The sequence below is a fragment of the Gavia stellata genome, chromosome 3 (assembly GCF_030936135.1).
Source record: "Gavia stellata isolate bGavSte3 chromosome 3, bGavSte3.hap2, whole genome shotgun sequence".
Taxonomy (NCBI): Eukaryota; Metazoa; Chordata; class Aves; order Gaviiformes; family Gaviidae; genus Gavia; species Gavia stellata.
The window spans coordinates 72,521,072-72,540,375 of record NC_082596.1 but is presented as its reverse complement, the minus strand read 5'-3'; the positions used below and the strand labels follow the sequence as shown (position 1 = coordinate 72,540,375).

The window sequence follows — 19,304 nt, the reverse complement described above, 5'->3', positions numbered from 1 at the left end:
ACAAAGGCCCAGAAACTTACCTACTGATGCAGGAAAGTGTAATTTGCCCTCTGCCTCAGACAGGTTTCATGCAAGGCCATAATGGATTAACCTTCAAGCTTACCAACATGTGACAAGCGAAGTCATACATGCATGCAAATGTACCTGATGCACTGCATATGCAGTTTGAGGTACACCAGAATACAAGTGAGAGCTGAAGTAGAATTCAGTATTAAAATTACATCCATTAAATACCCTGTCTTTTCTAAAAGAAAAGGGATTAATCAATTCTGTGTACAAGCATAAGGAACCATTTTCTCTCCTGTCTTCTGCTGCTGATAGCAAGAGGGTGATCTTCAGATCCCTACCACTCTACTGCTGAAATTATAAAGTCTTCCTTTTTCTGGTTCACCTTCTAAAGGCAGATAGATAGGCACATCTAGTTAGTGTACATGTAACTTTCGTAGAAACATTCCTAATGCCAATACCTATTCCTCATTTTAAAAGGTAAGCTTAGAGCAGCACCGGTGACAGAAGGTTTGCCACCTCATTTCCCATCTAATCAAAGGCTGAAACATTGTGGAATAGACTGAACTTGAAACAGTATTCCAATGAGATAACAGTACAGTGAAATCCTCATCCACTGAAGACAATTCAAGTTTGCCCATCAACATAAAGGTTCCAACATTTCATCCCAGTAATTAAATATTCTCATCTTCTACTTTGGCAACACCAGTCTTGTAAATAATTACCTTCATGTAATAAATATAAACCAAGTAGTTTCCAAGTACTAGTCCACTAGACTTACGAAAAAGGCATACCAACGAGAAAGTCCAGCTGAGCTATAAGAAAATCCAAGGGAGTCATAAAAAACCAACTTGACACAACTCCCCAGACGCTGTACTTAAAACTTTATTTAATTGTGTGTGACCAAAACAGCTGAGCTATAAGTGTCCTCTTCAGTACCTGTACATTTTAATAATAATTGTTACTAGCTCCAAAAGAAACCCAACAAATTGATATTCCCAACATGTTTCTATTTCAGCTTTAGTTAATTTGGATTCTCTATCACCTTATCAACATTGCTTGTGCCATCCATAACATTTTTTGTCTATAACTTCCTTTTTAAACTAATACAGAGTGTCAAAACCTGGAAATTTTGAAAGGTTAAAATGTCTTAATTCTACTTTTCTTAGGGCTCTGTTTTCAATGGGTTGAAATCCAAATTTTAACCATTATGACGAAAACTTTTACTGTAGTAGACTATCTGAAATACTTTCCCCTTTAAATTTAAGCCAAAATAATGCATCCATTTCTAAAAAATGAACACTACTGGGGGAAAAAACAAACAAAAAAGGGTTTTATCCTATAATAAAGAGATATTCTAGAATGTAAAACCTCCAGGGTTTGGGAAAAGGTTTGGCATTTGGCAATGGGGATACTCTGTCAAGAACATATATCTTTTTATATGGCTGAAAATTCACCCACAAACTGGGCAAATGTAAAACATCTCTGAAAGTAAACAAAAGTCAGAAAAAGTGTCTGCTGTATAAATGTACCAGCAGGATGGTTAGAAGTTAGTGACAAATTGCCTTGAAGGTTCCAACTCACTGGGCAAAGTACAGACCAGTATTAACCTGTGTTTCTCCTCAATACATGGATAAGAAAGCAGGAAGCTATTTTGACTGCAATACAGTTGAAAGATGAAGGGAGCATTTTTGTGCCAGATGATGTTCAATAACGTGTCTCCATGAATAGCTACGTAACCTGACCACAGTTAAAATCTGTTGCTTTTCAGCTTTCAAACTTCTTTCATACATTTCAATGAGGAATTACATTGTTGCATAACTGTCCCTACTTATGTCTCAATCATTATGCTGATTAGGACCTGAAATACTCGGTCTCTTGCTTTCCAAAACCATTGTTTTTTGACTGGGATGCCAGATAAATTTGATAATGTAGGATAGATAAAGGCTACAGTGAAGGCATACAAGAGTCATAATCTTCTCCGCCTCTTAAAGGTTAAACTTCCGCCTCTTGAACTGTCCAGTTTTCAGCTTCTAAAACTTCAAAAACAATCCCTTTATGTACATTAATAACCTAAAAACTTCATCTTTAAAACTACAAAGGATATGTTAAATCAAAGTACAACCGAATACACCAGATATTGCTTTAATTTTCACTGTATTATTCTGAAATTAAAGGACTGCTAGAATTTATTTAAACAGAATTAAAAGAATTATCAGAGCAATTCTAAGAAAGAACGTATGACATAAATAAAAGTAAGCAGGTTAAATTCTGACCACCAGCACGCTAAAACTAGCAAGTACTGCAATGACAGACTCTTATTTGAAGCCAGACTGCAAATTTTGCTCAACTTGCTCAACACTTGCAGACGTCTGCTGAATCGTTAAGAGAACAACTGCAACATGGAGCCCAGTTCTCAGCGGGGGAAAAAAGGACAGCACATAGCACCTGGCTGATCAGCAAAATGAAATCAATGCAGTGATTTCTGTTTATCAGACTACTGGTTTGTTTTCAAAGAAGCATAAAAAACCAGAAAGTTGCATGGTATCTGTTTCTCTAAGTAATTCAGAAAGCCTAGCCTTAAGAGAAATGATTGAACAGAATAAGCTGGCCTATTTTAGGGTTATTTAATCATAACAATGGGAAAAAAGTTTAAAGGCACAGTACATTTCTTCAGCATACAAAGAACCTGAACACTTACCCGTCCTCGTTCAGTGAGAGTTGTTAACATGATGATCAGTGACAATTTATGATCCCAGACTACTTGCCAGAAGTGTGCACATGTGTGTGGAAGAGGCCCCTGAGTAGCAATGTACCTGTTCACAATGCCCACAGAAGGAATTTCCATCTATAAAGAGAAAAAAAAAAATCGTATGTAAGGTTTGTTCTCACTACTCAAGTACTACTTTTCTTTAATTCAGCATTTCATTCTAACAGAGTTGAGGGAAGGTTAAGGTGGCAAGCTGAGTAATATGACAATCAAGATCACAATTTGTTATGTGAAAAGTCTTTAAATATTTAATTTAAACCAGATGCATACTACAGCTACTATAGTCCTTAATGCTGAACTAGGAAGAGATGATTAATAGTGAAAAATGTATTTGAAACCTTGAAACTGCAAAGCTTTCCAAATTTTCTTTAATATTTAGTGAGGAATAATGGCAAGGTATACGAAAGATACACTAGCAAAAACTGTTTATTGCTTGATACTAGACGCAGTAAGTTAATAGTTGATTCTAACTTAAGTATTGACACAAACATATATGTCAATACTTAAGTATTGACACAAACATATATTTCCCCTCTTCTCCCTGTCTCCCAGCCTACATACATGATTAGGGCAATCAGGACTCTGGTTTATCTTCTGGACCCTTCATAGCATAGTTGGTAGGACATAAGTGGTTATAGAGGGGAAAAGGCTTAGTTTTAAGCTATAGGAGACAACCTCAGCATTTGCAGTATATGGAAAGGTAAAACAAATTTTACTGGTTAAAGACCCTGCACATATCACAGTGTATACCACATGCTTCCATCTGTGTATCAGGATGGCCACTTGTTTCACAAGAGACACTTCATCTTTTACATTATGAACCTTTACATCTTTTACATTTACAAATCCCCAAAATATGAAATGAAAACCCCTTATACCTTAAAAAGGCTAAATTTAGTCTGCTATTGTAATATAGAAAGTGGGCAAATGCAGGCCTCCGCATGACTTACGTTCACGTAATTTGCATTAATGTAATCTTCATCTCCTTGCAATATTATCCTTGTGGCATCATCTGCACACAAAAAAATTAATAAAGAGGGAATCAAATAGCTATGAAGGGGCTATGCTTCCCTTCTATTAAGTCAAAAAACTGAGGAATTGCAGACACACACACACAGCAGAATACAAACCAAAATAGATAACCTTTTAGAAAATAAAATGAACAATTATACAACTTTAATTACATAATGAAATGTTTAATCAAGAAGTTCAATACAACAGTTTTATAAGCTATCATTTAGAGGATAAGGCAAAATAGGCAGAAAGTCTGTACTTAATACTCACAAGGTAGAACATCTTTGTATCTGTTCTTGTCCATATTCTGAGGTACCTTTGCACATGTAACAGCCAATCCTGGTTTCTTTCTATAAAGTTGCTGCAAGACAGAATGAAAAAATGGTAGAATTTAGAGGGATGTGATTATGCTGTACACACACTAAACAGATTCACATGAAGATACATAAAATGAAAAAAATATCAGAAGTTATTTTCTTTAATCTTTTTCCTAACTATCTGCAAAATTCACCCAAGAGATTTTCATATTTTTTAACATGACAAGAATTTCTGCTGTTGCTAGCCCATCATCATCTCTAGAAGAATTGGTAGGAAAAAAAAAAGAGGAAGTGCAAGTCATTGATATAAACTGTCTTCCTGCATGGTTGCCGTTTTCTTGTAAAACTGTGTGCCAGACGGAAAACAGAGATTGAGGGTGGAAGAAGTGAGCAATAAAAGACATCAGAAGAAAAGAAATAGCTGCAGACTGATATTTTCTGGAATCAACTGTAATACAAAAAATTAAAACAAACTTCTACTCTGTGCATGAAAACCATGACATTCAACCCTGCAAGTACCTGAAAAAACAAAGCTTTAAAGTATCAGAATCTCTTAACATGTGACTCCCCTTGTTTTGGGCCAACCCCTATCTTGCAAACTTTATCTGGAGTGAATATAGGCATGCAAGGGTATAACTAAAAATAAATTAAGTTCAAAATGCATTAAGTGCATTGTACAAGACAACAAAAGGTACAGAGGGAAAAAAACAACAATTAAAGAAATGAAGAAATGTGATTCTAAAACTACAGTTTTTCTGTATTAAATATAAATGAAAGCAACTTACAACTGAGCTATTAACCTGGCTGTGCCAGAGTTTTATGTACTTCATTGAACACTTACCAAAGAGCTCATTATATCTTACACATTTAATGAAGATTTAGATTATGGTTCCATACATAAAATGGAATGGAACAAATAGGAAGCTAAAATTGCCTACTTCGATTGATAGAAAAGGAACGACACACAAAAAGTTTATTCTGTTGTGAGATTTACTGAATCCTAAGACTCGGTATCACAGCTCACCATGTTTTTCAACTCAAACAGCATAAACAAGCCGTGTAAGAAGAGAACTTGATAACATATGTAATCAAACAGCTTCTATCAGTTATAACTCAAGTTCCAGTTTACTAGAGCCAAGTTGCGATTTCTGCTTTTTTTGGGAGGCAAGGAGGAATAAATTAATGTTAAGCAACAATTCTGGAGCTTCATTATTGTTGCCTGTTAAAAGTCATTTGCCATTGACAGACTACTTAAATTCTGCTTAAGTGGAGGAAGATATTCTGGAAAAACTTGATTATTCATAGTCTACTAGCTAATTATTTACTGGTGTACTAATGTGAATGGAGAGTTTGAGAGCCACCAAAGCTGATGAGGTGATGCTGCAATTGTCTCTGCTTCTGAATATCACCAAACAATGAATTCAAAGCAAGAAGGCCACTAAGCTCTCCCCTAGTTTATTAGATTTCAAAATGGTTTTGCGCTTTTTTGTAACATCAGTAATATACTTTTATAAATGCTGTCAGGAAAGAAGTCACAAAGGATCAAATATCCTAAGAAGATTATTGCAGGAACTTTGTGCACTAATTTAGTCAACAACTTTGACAATTAACAAAGCATTGAAAGGCTAGTTCATATATTTTGAAGTACTGTTTCAATAACCAAGAGACTCATTGCTATTGCTGCATTGCAACTAGTGCTGTGGATTTGGGAAAGCAGCTATGAACCATAGTGTACAGTTCCTTAAAAGAAGGGGAATCTTAACTCTCAGAAATCTTGGAAACAAAGCAAACCTCATAAAAAGAGTGGTTATGCAATAAGCAATACCACAACTCTTCAGCCACCACCATTAAATCTCACAGCATTTGAAAAAACAGTGAAGGAAAAAATATCAAAATAGGGAAACATTGTATTGCTGTTCTACAAGTTTTCAGCATCAGAGTTACTCCAGCACTCAACAATCTGAAATTTATGAATCATAATCAGGGTTTCTCCAAAGCTACTATAAATCTTTGGATCTACAACAGCAAAACAAGCACAAACATGCATACACTGTACTCCCTTGCCACTAGAGAAGCAGCTACATTATCTTTTGGAATTTCTTACATTAACACTGAAGGAACTAATCTAATAAAAACATTTTATTAGTCCATTTTCTATGACATTCCTTGCTAAGATGTTGAAGAACATGACAAACATTAATTCATTAATCTATACAGCAGTTCTTCAAAGTCTCATCCTATATGCAGGGGAATCTCGCCTACGAAGTAATCTGCCCCAAAAGTAACCATCAGTGGTTTAGATCACCAGGGGGAAACACCACAGAACTGGACATTACAAACGTCCTGCAAATGGAAATTAATATTCTAACACTTTCATATCAACTGCTAAGAGAAGAAGATGAGGAATTATCAAGTTGCTCCTGTTATTCCTTGAAAGAAGGCAACACATGAGAACTTGAAACCCTAACTTAAGGTATAAAAGATGTTTTAGAAATGTCACTGAGTGGCATAGAAAAAGAAACAAAGTACAAGACTGACCTCTGTCAAAACCCCACTATTCTACTCAATAAAATAATTAAGAAAAAAATATTAATTTAGTGACCTTTGGGTACTTGAGCTAGAAACACCTTAATTAAAACACATTTTTCACAGTAGATGATGTTTTATGAAAGACTGATAACTCATTCTTCCCTGTCCTAAGTAGTGAAGGATGAAACTGATGGGCAAGTCACATTCTTGGTCTCTTGAGATAAGACTGAACAGGAGCAATGAGATTTCCAATTAATTAGGCCCTTATGTTACTTGCTGGTCACAGCTATTGGTCTATATTAATGACATCTGAGAGTTGAGTATTACCTACCTCAAACTGAATAAGGACAGTCCCACTTTCCAGCCCTTTCCTTAGCTGCTCCATAGACTCCTCCAGTGTATCACCACCATATTCAGAACAGATAGGAAGAAGAGATTCTGGGAGATTGTGGGAATCAGCCTCATCTTCTGATTTAGGCTCCACAAACTGTTTAACTACTGAAAGATGTATTGAAAATTAAAATCCGTTACATACAGCATTAATGTGTTTGCAACACATATGAAAAATTACCAGTTTGCAAGAACAACAAAGTTTGCAAAGACAAGGCCTCAGGAAAGCAAACAGCAACACATTTAACTGCATTTCTTTATGTACTATATTACTGTAGAAACGACTAAGAGTAAAATGTCCTTATGACCTTTCAGAAAATGAAACTCCTCAAAGTGCCGATCTATGAAGGCAAAGAACTTGACTTCCAAGCACAAAGAGTTTTTTGCTGCAACCTTGTCTTACAGAATGAACTGCTGAATTGGCTAATGAATCACAACATCCACCATGGTAAAAAGCAAATGAGTTTTCCCTAAAAAAATTTAGATCATAATTAATGGAATACCTCTATAAGAAGCTTATATAAGTTTGCGCCCTCAACAGCAAAACTAACACAAACATACTTATATTGTACTCCTTCACCATTAAAGAAGCACATGAATTATCTTTTGCAATTTCTTATGCTACCATTGAAGGAATTAACTTAATAAACTATAAAAAAATTTGTCAGTTTTCTGTGACATTCCTTGCTAACATGTTGAAGAACATGACAAACGTTAATGAACTGATCTACACAGCAGTTCTGTCTCTATGAAAGCTATTGCATCACCAAATGTGTCCAGCTATGGTTATTGGTTATTCTCTGCAACGATCAGAATGGCTCATATCTGCCAAACTTCAGAAAATGGGGAGCTGTTCATACTTATGGCTACACAAATGACTGGCATGGGGCCACAGGTTATCTTTAGCTGACAGCAGACTTCACTTATCTGCAAGTAGGAAGGGGACTAGAAAACTTAAGGAAAAACTAAATACTGCATAGAGCCAGTGGAAAGGCCTACAATAATAGGGGCAGGACTGTTCAGGGAAAACAAGACCGAGAGCCCATCTGTCTTCCTAGAAACACAAGAAATTTTAAGTAAAGTAAATGCTACAGAAGTACATATCATTTAGGCAATTTTATTCCCTCCTGTTTCCCAGTGATAGATTCAGATTTTTAAGTCTTAATGTAATCAGGAACTCTGTGCAAAGCCTTTCCATACTCATGTGTGTTAAGGTCTTACCATAGCTCTTAAGGAAAGTAAATAATAAACTAGAAGTTTCACCTCATCTGAAAACTCTTGGGATCTGCATGTGTTTAAATATGGAGCAAGCTGGATGGGTTCCCCATATTTTAAATACACAGGCTTAAGACCCTGCATATTTCAGAGATTATCTGTTTGCTGGCAGCAGTTTTGCAAGTAGCCAGCACAGGTCAAGGTCAGTATTGTCACAAAATGCCTACTGTAATAATGGAAAGGAAATTTAAAAAAAAAAAAAAAAAAAGGCAAAAAGCTTATTTGATTTGTTTCATTGTATAATTGTACTGGAGAACAGTCCATGGGTATTTGCAAACCCACAACTGGGATTTTGTTAAATTATGCTATATTTAAAAAAAAAAAAACACCAAACAAAAAACAAACTTTTGCAAGGGACTATTTGTTCTCATAGACTTTTAGACTTAAAAAATAAGAAGAAATTCTAACTTGATAGCTTCTTTGCTACAGTGGTAAGAAACTATATAGTTAAAACTATTTGTACTACTAATTCAAATGCAGGGAGATCGACTTTTTAGCACAGACCTATTCCCAGTGCACTGAGAACACATCTATGTAAACAGAAGAGGATATACTACCATGCATAAGAGCAACAGTCTCAAAAACATTAAAAGTGAATAAAATTAGCCCAGTTACCTTTCCGCCTGACCAAAAGTGCAAGCTCTCTTGTGTGAGATTCTCTGCTGGCTTTTATGAACATGACCACCTGGTCATGCGTGTGCTCTGAGATATCTCGGCCATTAATTAATACTATCTGATCACCTTCATTCAGTTTTGGAATGCATTTATCAGCCTGTTTCAAGACCAAAGAAACATATTAATGTCATTGCATCCAGTCATGTAAGCAGGAACACATCAGAATATTAAGTTCATCACGTAAGCAAGTTCTCCTGACAAGGTTTCATCTTCTGTATCAGAAGTTCTATCAAAGGATTCAGATCTAAAGCTGTCTTTCTTGCTTCAAAGCCTCTCAATGAAGATGAGAAACAGTTCAAACAGCATATTGATAGCTACGAAAAGAATTCGTATTTATCAAACAGCCATCATTAGATTGCTCTTAAAAGACCTAAATTTCAGACTCCAAGCCTTAACAACCACTGGCTATAGCCATTTGCAGATTAATTTCTGGAAAAACTGTTTTGGTCACGTAAGATAACACGTTTCAGTTTTTAATGCAGTGAATACCGAGAAGTCCAAACACGATTTTGATGAACATAATTTAAGTAACATGACATTCCCCAGGCATGCACTTTTTAAATTTAAAGAAATCCATACACATTTCATATTTTTGTTATTTATCAGATTCTTGTTTGGTGGATATCAATTTATATCTACAAATAGAGAACATTCTTCCTCACTTCATTCACTGAAAGTTTTAGCAAGAAGACGCAGGTAAGTACTCAACCTATGATGCTCAAGTACCCTGGCACTTCTGACAAATTCTTTTGCTACCTGTGCTGCAGAGAACACTAAAACAAGGTTTTCCCCATCTCACATGAAAACTTACATTACGTCTTGTCTTGGAAACAGCAATTTAGATTAACTGCTGAACTCTAGGGTTTGTTTGGCTTTTGCCTGCCACGCTTCTTAGCATGCTTAGCTCTAAGTTCAGTGCAAAACAATTCAAGCTATAGCCAGAATACGATGATGATGCTACAAAGATGATTAAGTGACTAGAGCATCTCATATGAGAAAAGGCTAAGAGAGCTTGGAATGTTTAGCCTAGAGAAGAGAAGGCTCAGGGGGGGATCTTGTCAATATATATATATAAAAATACTTGAAGGGAAGATGCAAAGAAGATGGAGCCAGGCTCTCTTCAGTGGCGCCCAGAGACAGGACAAGAGGCAGTGGGCACAAACTGAAACACAGGAGGCTCCATCTGAACATCAGGAAACACTTTTTTACTGTGAGGGTGACTGACCACTGGAGCAGGTTGCCCAGAGACATTGTGGAGTCTCCCACCTTGGAGTAGTCAAAAGCCAACTGGACATGGTCCTGGGCAACTGGATCTAGGTGACTTTTGAGCAGGGGGGGTTGGACAAGATGACCTCCAGGTCCCTTCCAAACTTCTCTAATTCTGTAATATGAATGTGCAGGATTCTACAACCTTTGAGTGTCAAGTAGTGTAACCATTTTATTTTCATTGCTATCCTAATTTTTATTTTGTCTAGGAAGTACCCAGCTACACCAGAGTGATATACTTATATATACACTCCATTTCATTTGTTATATGAATGAGACATAGACATTTACAGTCATGCTCTATTCACAGTTGTTCCCTGTATTTCCTTAATGCCAGCACAGGTTCCCTGAACTTTATTCATCCAATGTTCTTAGCCCTATCAAAAAACCATCACCAACCCCCAAAATGGGAACAAGACATTCTAATTAGCCCCAGTCCTGGTTATGCCTTGCACTGATGGCTCCTAAAGTAAGTTTATCAGTGATGTACTATATTACCAAGAGAAAAATAGAAGAGATGGAAAGAAGTGATAATGATAGAACCAATAAGAAGAAAAATGCAGAATAAAAAAAAAGAGGCAAGGATATGAAGAAGAAAATAAATTGGGAGCCACTTGTGTCAGAGAATAAACTAAAAGGAAAGAAAACTTAAGACATGTATGAGTGCCACAAAACAGATAAAGGAGAAGAGACAGAAGAGAGAGAAAGGAAAGATGTATGCAAGAAGAAAAAAACCCAAGCAGAAAAGCAGCTTAAAAAATTAAAAAAGAAATAGTTTCCCCCAACTTTTTCCAAAGAAATGAGGAAAGAAAATAATGAAGGGTAGGGAAGATTGACAATGATTAATAAAAGAGACAAATGTAAACAGAAGAATGGGATTTAGGAACAGCCATGGTGTTCTTCAACACTGATTTAACTAGGTATTCACAGCTTCCCAAAATCTCCCTTGCTGTATTTTGTACAATTTACAAAGGCAAGACTGAAGAATGCAACTATGAATGATCGATTTAATCACTCTGAAATATATTTGTTTGAGATATAAATTAGTCTCTAGTGATATAAAGTCCATATCAGATCAGTCTAGGATAGTCAAGAAGTCAACAAGAACATGGAGGGAATGGTTTCTGATCTGCTGTATTTGCCTATAATTTAGATTTATTGGCTGGTTGCTGGCTATTATTCTTTATTACATATAAAGATTAATATTTTTACTCAAAGAAACTTTGTTAATCATGTGACATGTTAATGCCTCAGCTCTCTTACTTGAATCATCTGACTACATAAAATATATACTGAAGGAGAATTAATTCCTTCCATGAAAGCATAATTTGTAAATTTTTCAGATACTGAGCTTTTCCAGACAATTAATTATATCAAAGGCTTCCTGTCCTATTGACACACCCAATGTTTCATTTTATGCTAATCGCCTTGCTATTGCTCCAAAAAGCATGCATACTATTTTTCAGTGAGAAGCTCTATTAAATAAAACCATAATGACTTCTTTAGCACCTTAGGACATTAATACTGTTTGTGAAAAAAATCAGTAAAGGACTTTAGTTAAAAAAAACCAGATGCAATGCATGGTGGTTCTTTAGATTTAATGCTCTCCCACAACAATTTTGGCTGATCTATCCTATGATTTTCCCAGCATACTAGATTGCTGCTGTATTAAATGGGAATTTTTTAAAGAACTTTAGGACGTGAAAGGAAAAATAGTGCCTTATTTTGGTGAGTAGATTTGCTTCCCCTCCTCCACAAATAATACAGATCTCTTTGTAGGAAAGTGGGAAAAAGTGACCTACAAACCTGAAAAATAATCTTAGGAAATAATATTACCAAACAGCATCCCTGAGGACAATTTACAGGGTAATGAGTGAATCTAGAGCAAGTTAAAATAGTACCAAATGCAGCGAAGGAGAGGCATTATTGAGCTAAAATAACGTAAAAATGTATTCCATGGACTGCTTAACTTGAACTTTCAAATATCAGCTACATTTCATTAAACAGCCAAAGAACAGGTGAAATTTAGTTTATAGAAAACAATATAATCAATGTTAATACTGCTATGCTCTAAAAATAAGTATAATTTTTTCCTCTTGCTTTAACATGATATGATTTCTGTAACACTGCTGTTGAGTAGATTGTATTGGATAACTTTCCAATTTATTCCCTGACCCTTGATAACTTGCTCACTTGGTGGCTTAGTATGTAAAAGAGCTAATTGGTCACTTACAACTATGCCTATGCCACTAATTGGAGACACTTAAAGGAAGTTTGTAAGTTAGAAGTCCAGTCCTTTTCCAATCCAAGAGGAAAAAAAAAAAAAAAAAAAAAAATAGATCAATACTTCCCAGAAGACAATCCAAATCTGCCAAAGGAAATCACTGCCTCTGGAGAAGCATCTTTCATTCTCTGATTGCGGAATGAGCCTGCTTGTCCTACATCAACTTCAGTATCTCAAATCACCTTAAGAAGTTTGCTAGGCTGACTATGAATCGTTTTAAGGACTGTTTTATTTTCACTTCGTGGATTTAAGTTATAATGATAACTTCCTATTACTCTTTTATTCAAATAATTATTGTAGTTCATAAAGGAGTGCTGTTCATTGCATAACTCAAGCCACAAATCATAGATGTGACAAAAACAACATCTCAAACAATCTGGTTTAGCTTGATTACATTATGACATGTAGATATCAGTCCTGTGACTGATTATCAAATTTCAAAAGAGTCTACAAGATACAGAGTACATCGGATTTTTAGGATTAAGCCAGCAATATTTCCTATTAAGTTTGCACTGAAATTGTTTTATGAGAGTTGGGAAATACACTTTGGAAGAAGGTGAGTGAAAAAAATTTGATATAAGATAGCATATGTCCTCACAAATTTATGTACTAATCATTTAGAAAAAAGTTACCAAGATGTTATATTAGTATTATTATTTCACAATTCAACGGAAGAATTCAATGGCTGTACTGATTCTGATGAGTGTTCCACCTAGTCCACAAATATTTCCACAAGAATAAAAATCTATGGCAAAATAAGAACAGAGCAATTATGTTCTGCACCCCCTCTCCCCTGCCAAGTACTCTCCCATCCTATAAATATTTTTAGCCCTAAGGATTTCTTCAGCCTATTGTGGTTTGTCTGTTCAGTAACTGCTAGCAGGTTTTTCTCCCAACTTTGTCCTCTCCTGACCACCCACAAAATTATTCTAACCACAGCAGCCTTTGTCAAGGAGTTTCACAGGTCTACCATCTTATGTTTAAAGAACTACTTCACTAAGCATGAAGAACCTGACTTTCAGTAACTTAATTTGGTAGCCTGTAGTTCTTCTACTAGAATCCCCTGCTCACAGTGCTCCTAATCTTGCAGATCTCTACTACATCTCCCTTAAAGTAGTTCTTTTTTTCTAGGCTGCAGGACCCAGACTACTCACTTCTTTAAAGAACACTGTTCCATATCTTCAGTCATCGCTCCTGCCCCTCATCAAACGTTTTCCAGTTCAAGATGCACTTTTTGAGATGACAGGGGGAAACAAACATGCTTTCTACTGGTATCTTGTTTGGCTAACACTTCCAGATCTTTTCATCCATGGTTTAAGAAACCACTGGTGGAATCAGTTTCTAAAGAGAACAGCTCAGCTGCTATCTCATACTGGTTATGGGTTTCCAAATTTCTGTGTGTTCAGACCTGTGTGAATAGTGGGGGGAGTAATAAAAGGAGGGATTAAAAGTCTTAAGAATTTACTTACAGGTGATCCTGGAGTTATTCTTGATACCACTAATGGCATTTTTTGATCTACACCACCCTAGTGGAACATGAAGTAAATAACAACTGTAAATATATAATTATAATAAGCATAAGCAGCATTTAAAACAAGTAATCACTTATTTTTGTTTTTTTATGAATGTTATGCTCCGTCATTATAGGCAGGGTTAGTAAAATTGAATTTTCATCAGTAAATGGGGGAGCGTGCAGTGTCTTTAAATCTACCAATTTCCAGCAAACTAGACCCAGTGTCTTTGCTTGGCCATATATTTTAACAGGCAATAAACAGATCAAACGCAGCATTTATTCAAGCAAGCCTAATTCAACACTTGAACTTGCAAGATGGACAGCATTCTTAAATGTTGTGATGAACCTGCAAGGGATCAGGTAGGATCAAAGTTCCAGTACTCCCTTATTCTCTTTACATGACATTTTATCACTGCCCCACCAATAAATGTCCAAGGTGAAAAGATCAAACTCTGCCCTGATTTTGATATTATGGCTACTTTACACTATCTGCTTAAATGGAATTTCAGTGTCAAAAATTTACAATAGTCAATTATCAATAGTAATTTCCATTTTCTTCATAAATTCACCTTTCCAATATGATTTTTAATGGATATATACAATTGGATAGCACAAACTATTTAACTTGTTTTATAATACAGAGGTCCAATTTTCCAAAAGTTGATGCCTTCAATTAGGCTTCCATGTTCATATTTAAGCAGCCAAATAGGCAGTCTCCTTTGGAAATGTGCCATGCCCATAGTATATGCAACTGAAAACCATAGAACTAGTAGAGGCTTATTTCTGTAAATGTTGCTTTAGCATTTAAGGATCAGACTGCCACTTCTAAAAACTCTTGGTCCATAAGAAATTCCTGTAGAACATATTGCTTTCTCCAAAGCATTGCATTAAAAATGAAAAACAATCATGAATTAAGATCATAGTATCTTTATAAAGCATTTAAAAATAACTAAAAGATTGCTGGTTTACCTTTAGATTAAATCCAAACTTCCCATCTTCATCTGGTATGATACGCACCAAAAGTAAATCTCCCTCAATTAGGTCATTCTGCAATACAGAGAAAAAAACAAACCAAAACTTTTCTAATTTTTAAAAGAAAATAGCAGCAAATTAGAAAATAATGCCTCCAAATCTAGATGTACTGAACAAAAACACTCTATGTAAATCCACATTTAAAATTGGAAGAAGCTAAGGTTACAGAATATACTCATTATTGTAACCTTTTAAATTGTAAAAATAGCAACATACATAACAGCAAATATGTTCTCTGCTTGCTCTGTCCTAACACTGTTACTCTCATCTTAGCTTTCTCAATTGATAGCCTCTATTAAAATTTTCAGTGTGTTGTCTTTAGTAAAGGTGACTTAAAAGGGAAAAAAAAATGTTAGGTGCAACACATTTTAATCAGTTCTACACTAAGGACTATGAAGTGACTACTTTTTCCCCAATTTTTCTCCTGCAAATGGGTACATTGGTATCTTCTGCAAGAGATCCACAAGCCAGAAGGATTAAAAGTTGGCAGCAGCTACTGGACAGGGAGGTTAGGAAGCTGTTCAGCACCACTCTGGAACAGGCTGCAAAAAGGAGAGGAATGATCCACTACCGTAACGCTAGTAGGGAGCAGCTGCTCTCTAGCCAGTGCAGAATTCAAAGGAGCTCTAAAAAGGAGATGCCTGGGATAAAGCGGAGTTATGCCTGCTATCAAGACATACAGCGGCTTGAATTATCTGATCTTTCCTTGGAGGAATAAGATTTAACAACGTAAGTATTCCCATTCCACAAGGAATTTCCCCTGGAGATGCTTCTGGAAACCTGGACACTATAGAAATCAATGTAGTTGGCAGACTTGCCTATCATACTGTGTACACAATCTTGGCTAAATTGGAGTAGTAAGACCAGATTTATTCTTATTACTGCATAAAATATGCTTACCCTGGAATACAACCACACTTTTTATGGGTTCTTAATCTATAGCTCAAAGCTACATTTAGTACTAGTTTTGACCTTAAAAGAAGGCAAGTGAACATACCTTATCGCAGTAGTACTGACTGGAATCTTCTGTTGAGCCACTTTTTGTAATGCTGTCGTATGTTTCTAAGAACTGTTTATCAACCCCTTCCAATGGGTAAGAGCCAGAAATGTTACCAACTCCATTGGGAGACTGAGGCAAGTCTTTAGGTGAGGTACGGGTCAGAGAACTCCGCGTTGGACTGTTTCCCAATACATTCCTTCATTTAAAAAGGATAAATAAATATTACAAAGGTATCGCTATCCAGATTTTTAAATTAAATAGTAAAACATACAAATGTACTGCCCAGTTAAAAGAACAAGCAAACTTTATACTTCAGATTTAACACCACTTCTTGAGGTGTAAGGTAACAGGATTGGAGTATGATCTAAGCCTATCATTTGATCAGTGGACATCCAGAAGAATGGACAAAACAAAACTGGAGTAGCAAAAACATTTTTAGCAAAAATATTTGGATGTTAGCAGTGAAAGGCACTGTTGCAATGGTACAGGAAATCGCAGTAACATGAAGAGAGCTGAATCCCAGGGGAAAGGCACTTCAGTTGCCAATCCTACCCATGAAAACCTTTTACCATGATACCACTCTCATTCTTGCAAAGCACTTGTTTTTCATTCCTCCCTCTTATGAGCGCCATCTCAACCTTATCCCTCTGGGAGAAGGTGCTTTGCAGAAAAGCCATGGTAAATTGACAGAGAAATAGGAAATGAAGTGGCAAGGAAAGGTGTAATGACAGTTAACACATTCTGTTGTTGAGGTCACTATAACTGTGAAGGAGGACCCAGAATTAAATGGGGGTGAAGACCTGGCCTAATGAGTCAAGAACCTTAAAATTCAAGGATAACAAAAAATGGGTAAGTAAATGAGCACCTCAAATCTTAGAATTGGCCAAATTGCCTGGTAGTGCTCCAGGACCATTCAAACATTCATTTACCTACATGTCCTTTTCTGAAGAAAATGAAATAGAGATCTCTATCTAATACAACTAAACCCCTTCTTCAACTGGGTCAAACTCACAGATACCATACATACTAACTGCTCCGTGTTTATAAATACTACATAGTACTTTGTGAAAACCTCTGTCCTGGAGAAAGCTCAGGTATAGCTCAGACACTGTTTCATATTGCTTAACACACAGCGTTGCATATCGCAAAAACTGAGTCCTAGCTACTTGGATTACCCCACTGCAGACAGACCTTTCAGTTACATGATAAATTATTATGCTCAGTGGCAGTATATCTTGCAAGAATACTCTGCACTGCTACTCACAATCCAGCACTTCAGTGAAGCATATTTGATCCTTGGAAGTACACGGGCTGTTAGTTGTTTATTGCAGTTTATCCCTAAAAGCGACATCAAATTCTCACAGGGTTAAACTAGCAGAAGTACATGCAAGTAAACCTGGGCATTGAAATTTGTAAATTCAAACATTCATCTCTGCTCTGGTCCTAGTCTAACTATACATGTGAGTTTTTCTGAACCATTTCCAGCAGCCACTGCTAGCTGTCAATGAAGAAGTAATACTACACTATAGAGGAATGTAGCTTAGGTTTTTAACATACAGGACTTGCATTGCAAACTTTAATAATGCAAACATTTATTTCTCAGCTTGTGGAAATCTGACTGCAACAAACAAACATTCTGAAAGGTGTCATCAAGCAAACTTATTCTTGCCATAATATTTCTGATGTTCAATTATACTATGTGTACTCGGCAATGGGAATGAAGTGTTTTGTGCAACATTTGCAGAATATTCAGTTATTACAGAAAATATTTTTCCAGTGTTCGGGAGATACTATTCACTTGGTGCTCTCAGGAATTTGAAAATACTTTGAAGTACTGAACTATAATGACACTTAAAGGAATTATACTCTTCAAAATTTTGTTTTTATCTGATAGCTTCCAGGACTCTTCATGATTCCTGTGTGGTCAATGGTAAGCAAGTAGAAACATTTTCTATGTAAATACATCCTAATAAGTTTTTCAGAACATAGTAATTTAAAACAAAACAAAAATCCCCAAACCAAAAAAAATTTCAATTACAAGTTGAGATTACAGATATAATAATTTTTCAGTGTAGAAAAAAAAATAACAATACCAGAAAAATATGACAATATATTTCAGTTAATGCCTCTGGTACTATTATGAAGAGTTACCAGATAAAATTACCAGTGGATTTTTGCATCACTAAACTTTTACAACAGTTTTTAACCAACTTTTTTTTTAATAGTGATTAGGGGTGTATTAGGACTTAAGACTTTCCCCATCCTGATCCAAAAACTTAAGGATTTGTGAAAAAAAAATTACAAACTTCATTGGTTTATACATTTACTTGTGTCTTCTAACCATACAAGACCAGTACTTTGAAAAATCCGTTCAAGTTATGCATTTTATTATATATTTTAAAGCTGGAGATTCTATAGTAAAAAGTTGAAATAAAACTCACTTTGGCGATCCTTGTTCAGATGACCTGTTTAAAAAAAACCCACAAAACACAGTAAATGAACGTAAGTTAAATCTTCAGGAAAACAAGAACTAAACTCTAACAAAAAAAAATATGCCTGCATAAAAGCCAAAAGATGTGCTCACAGTAAATTAAAGAAGACTTAATCCTATGCTGAAAGTCTGAATCAGACAATTATGGAATTTATGAAACAGTCAGAAATCCCAGGGCAGCTCTAACCACTCACTTCCACTTTTGGCACAAGCCCAACTACAGATAACACACATCTGCTACCGCAACTTAAATTATGTAGGAGTTTACTGAGGCAATTATTTAGCAAGACACACTACATCATTTAAGAAAGTTTTACATGTGGATCACAATGACTACAGATGTCACTGACTGTATTTTGTGGTAAGTCAAATGTGGCAAAATCTTCATGCATAGGTAATGAGAAGTGAGCATAGGCTGCTTCAGAAGCATGAATTTTCTTACATGTTCGCATAATGCAAGAGCAGAACAGATGTTGACAGAGAACTTTAAGACAAAGCATAACTAAAGCAGAAGTGGTTACACAGATGAGGACAATCTAGCATGGAAAAGCAAGAAAAATTTGCAGTACATAGCATTTTCCAAGGCATTCAATTAGCTTAATCAGAAATCACCTGAAACAGTGAGCTAAACTATATTATATCAATTAAATCAATAGCTGTGATACTAAGATAAATTTGAAAGTAAAAGTTACCAAAAAGGTGCTTGCAAAGCAAAGTAAGTTTCAGGCAGATGGGATAGCTT

At 35.7% G+C, this 19,304-nt stretch overlaps 1 protein-coding gene across 2 annotated transcripts in view; it reads right to left on the bottom strand.

Moving 5' to 3' along the window:
* The window catches only part of PTPN3 (protein tyrosine phosphatase non-receptor type 3), a 97,930-nt gene that overhangs the window by 15,196 nt on the left and 63,430 nt on the right, over positions 1-19,304 (bottom strand). For both annotated transcript variants that reach the window (XM_059836170.1, XM_059836171.1), the window contains 8 exons: positions 16,069-16,267; positions 15,009-15,086; positions 13,996-14,052; positions 8,917-9,073; positions 6,968-7,134; positions 4,061-4,151; positions 3,727-3,788; positions 2,708-2,854 (listed from right to left, as the gene is read on the bottom strand). In XM_059836170.1, coding sequence (XP_059692153.1) covers positions 2,708-2,854; positions 3,727-3,788; positions 4,061-4,151; positions 6,968-7,134; positions 8,917-9,073; positions 13,996-14,052; positions 15,009-15,086; positions 16,069-16,267 — 958 coding nt within the window. The remainder of the gene's footprint in view (positions 1-2,707; positions 2,855-3,726; positions 3,789-4,060; positions 4,152-6,967; positions 7,135-8,916; positions 9,074-13,995; positions 14,053-15,008; positions 15,087-16,068; positions 16,268-19,304) is intronic.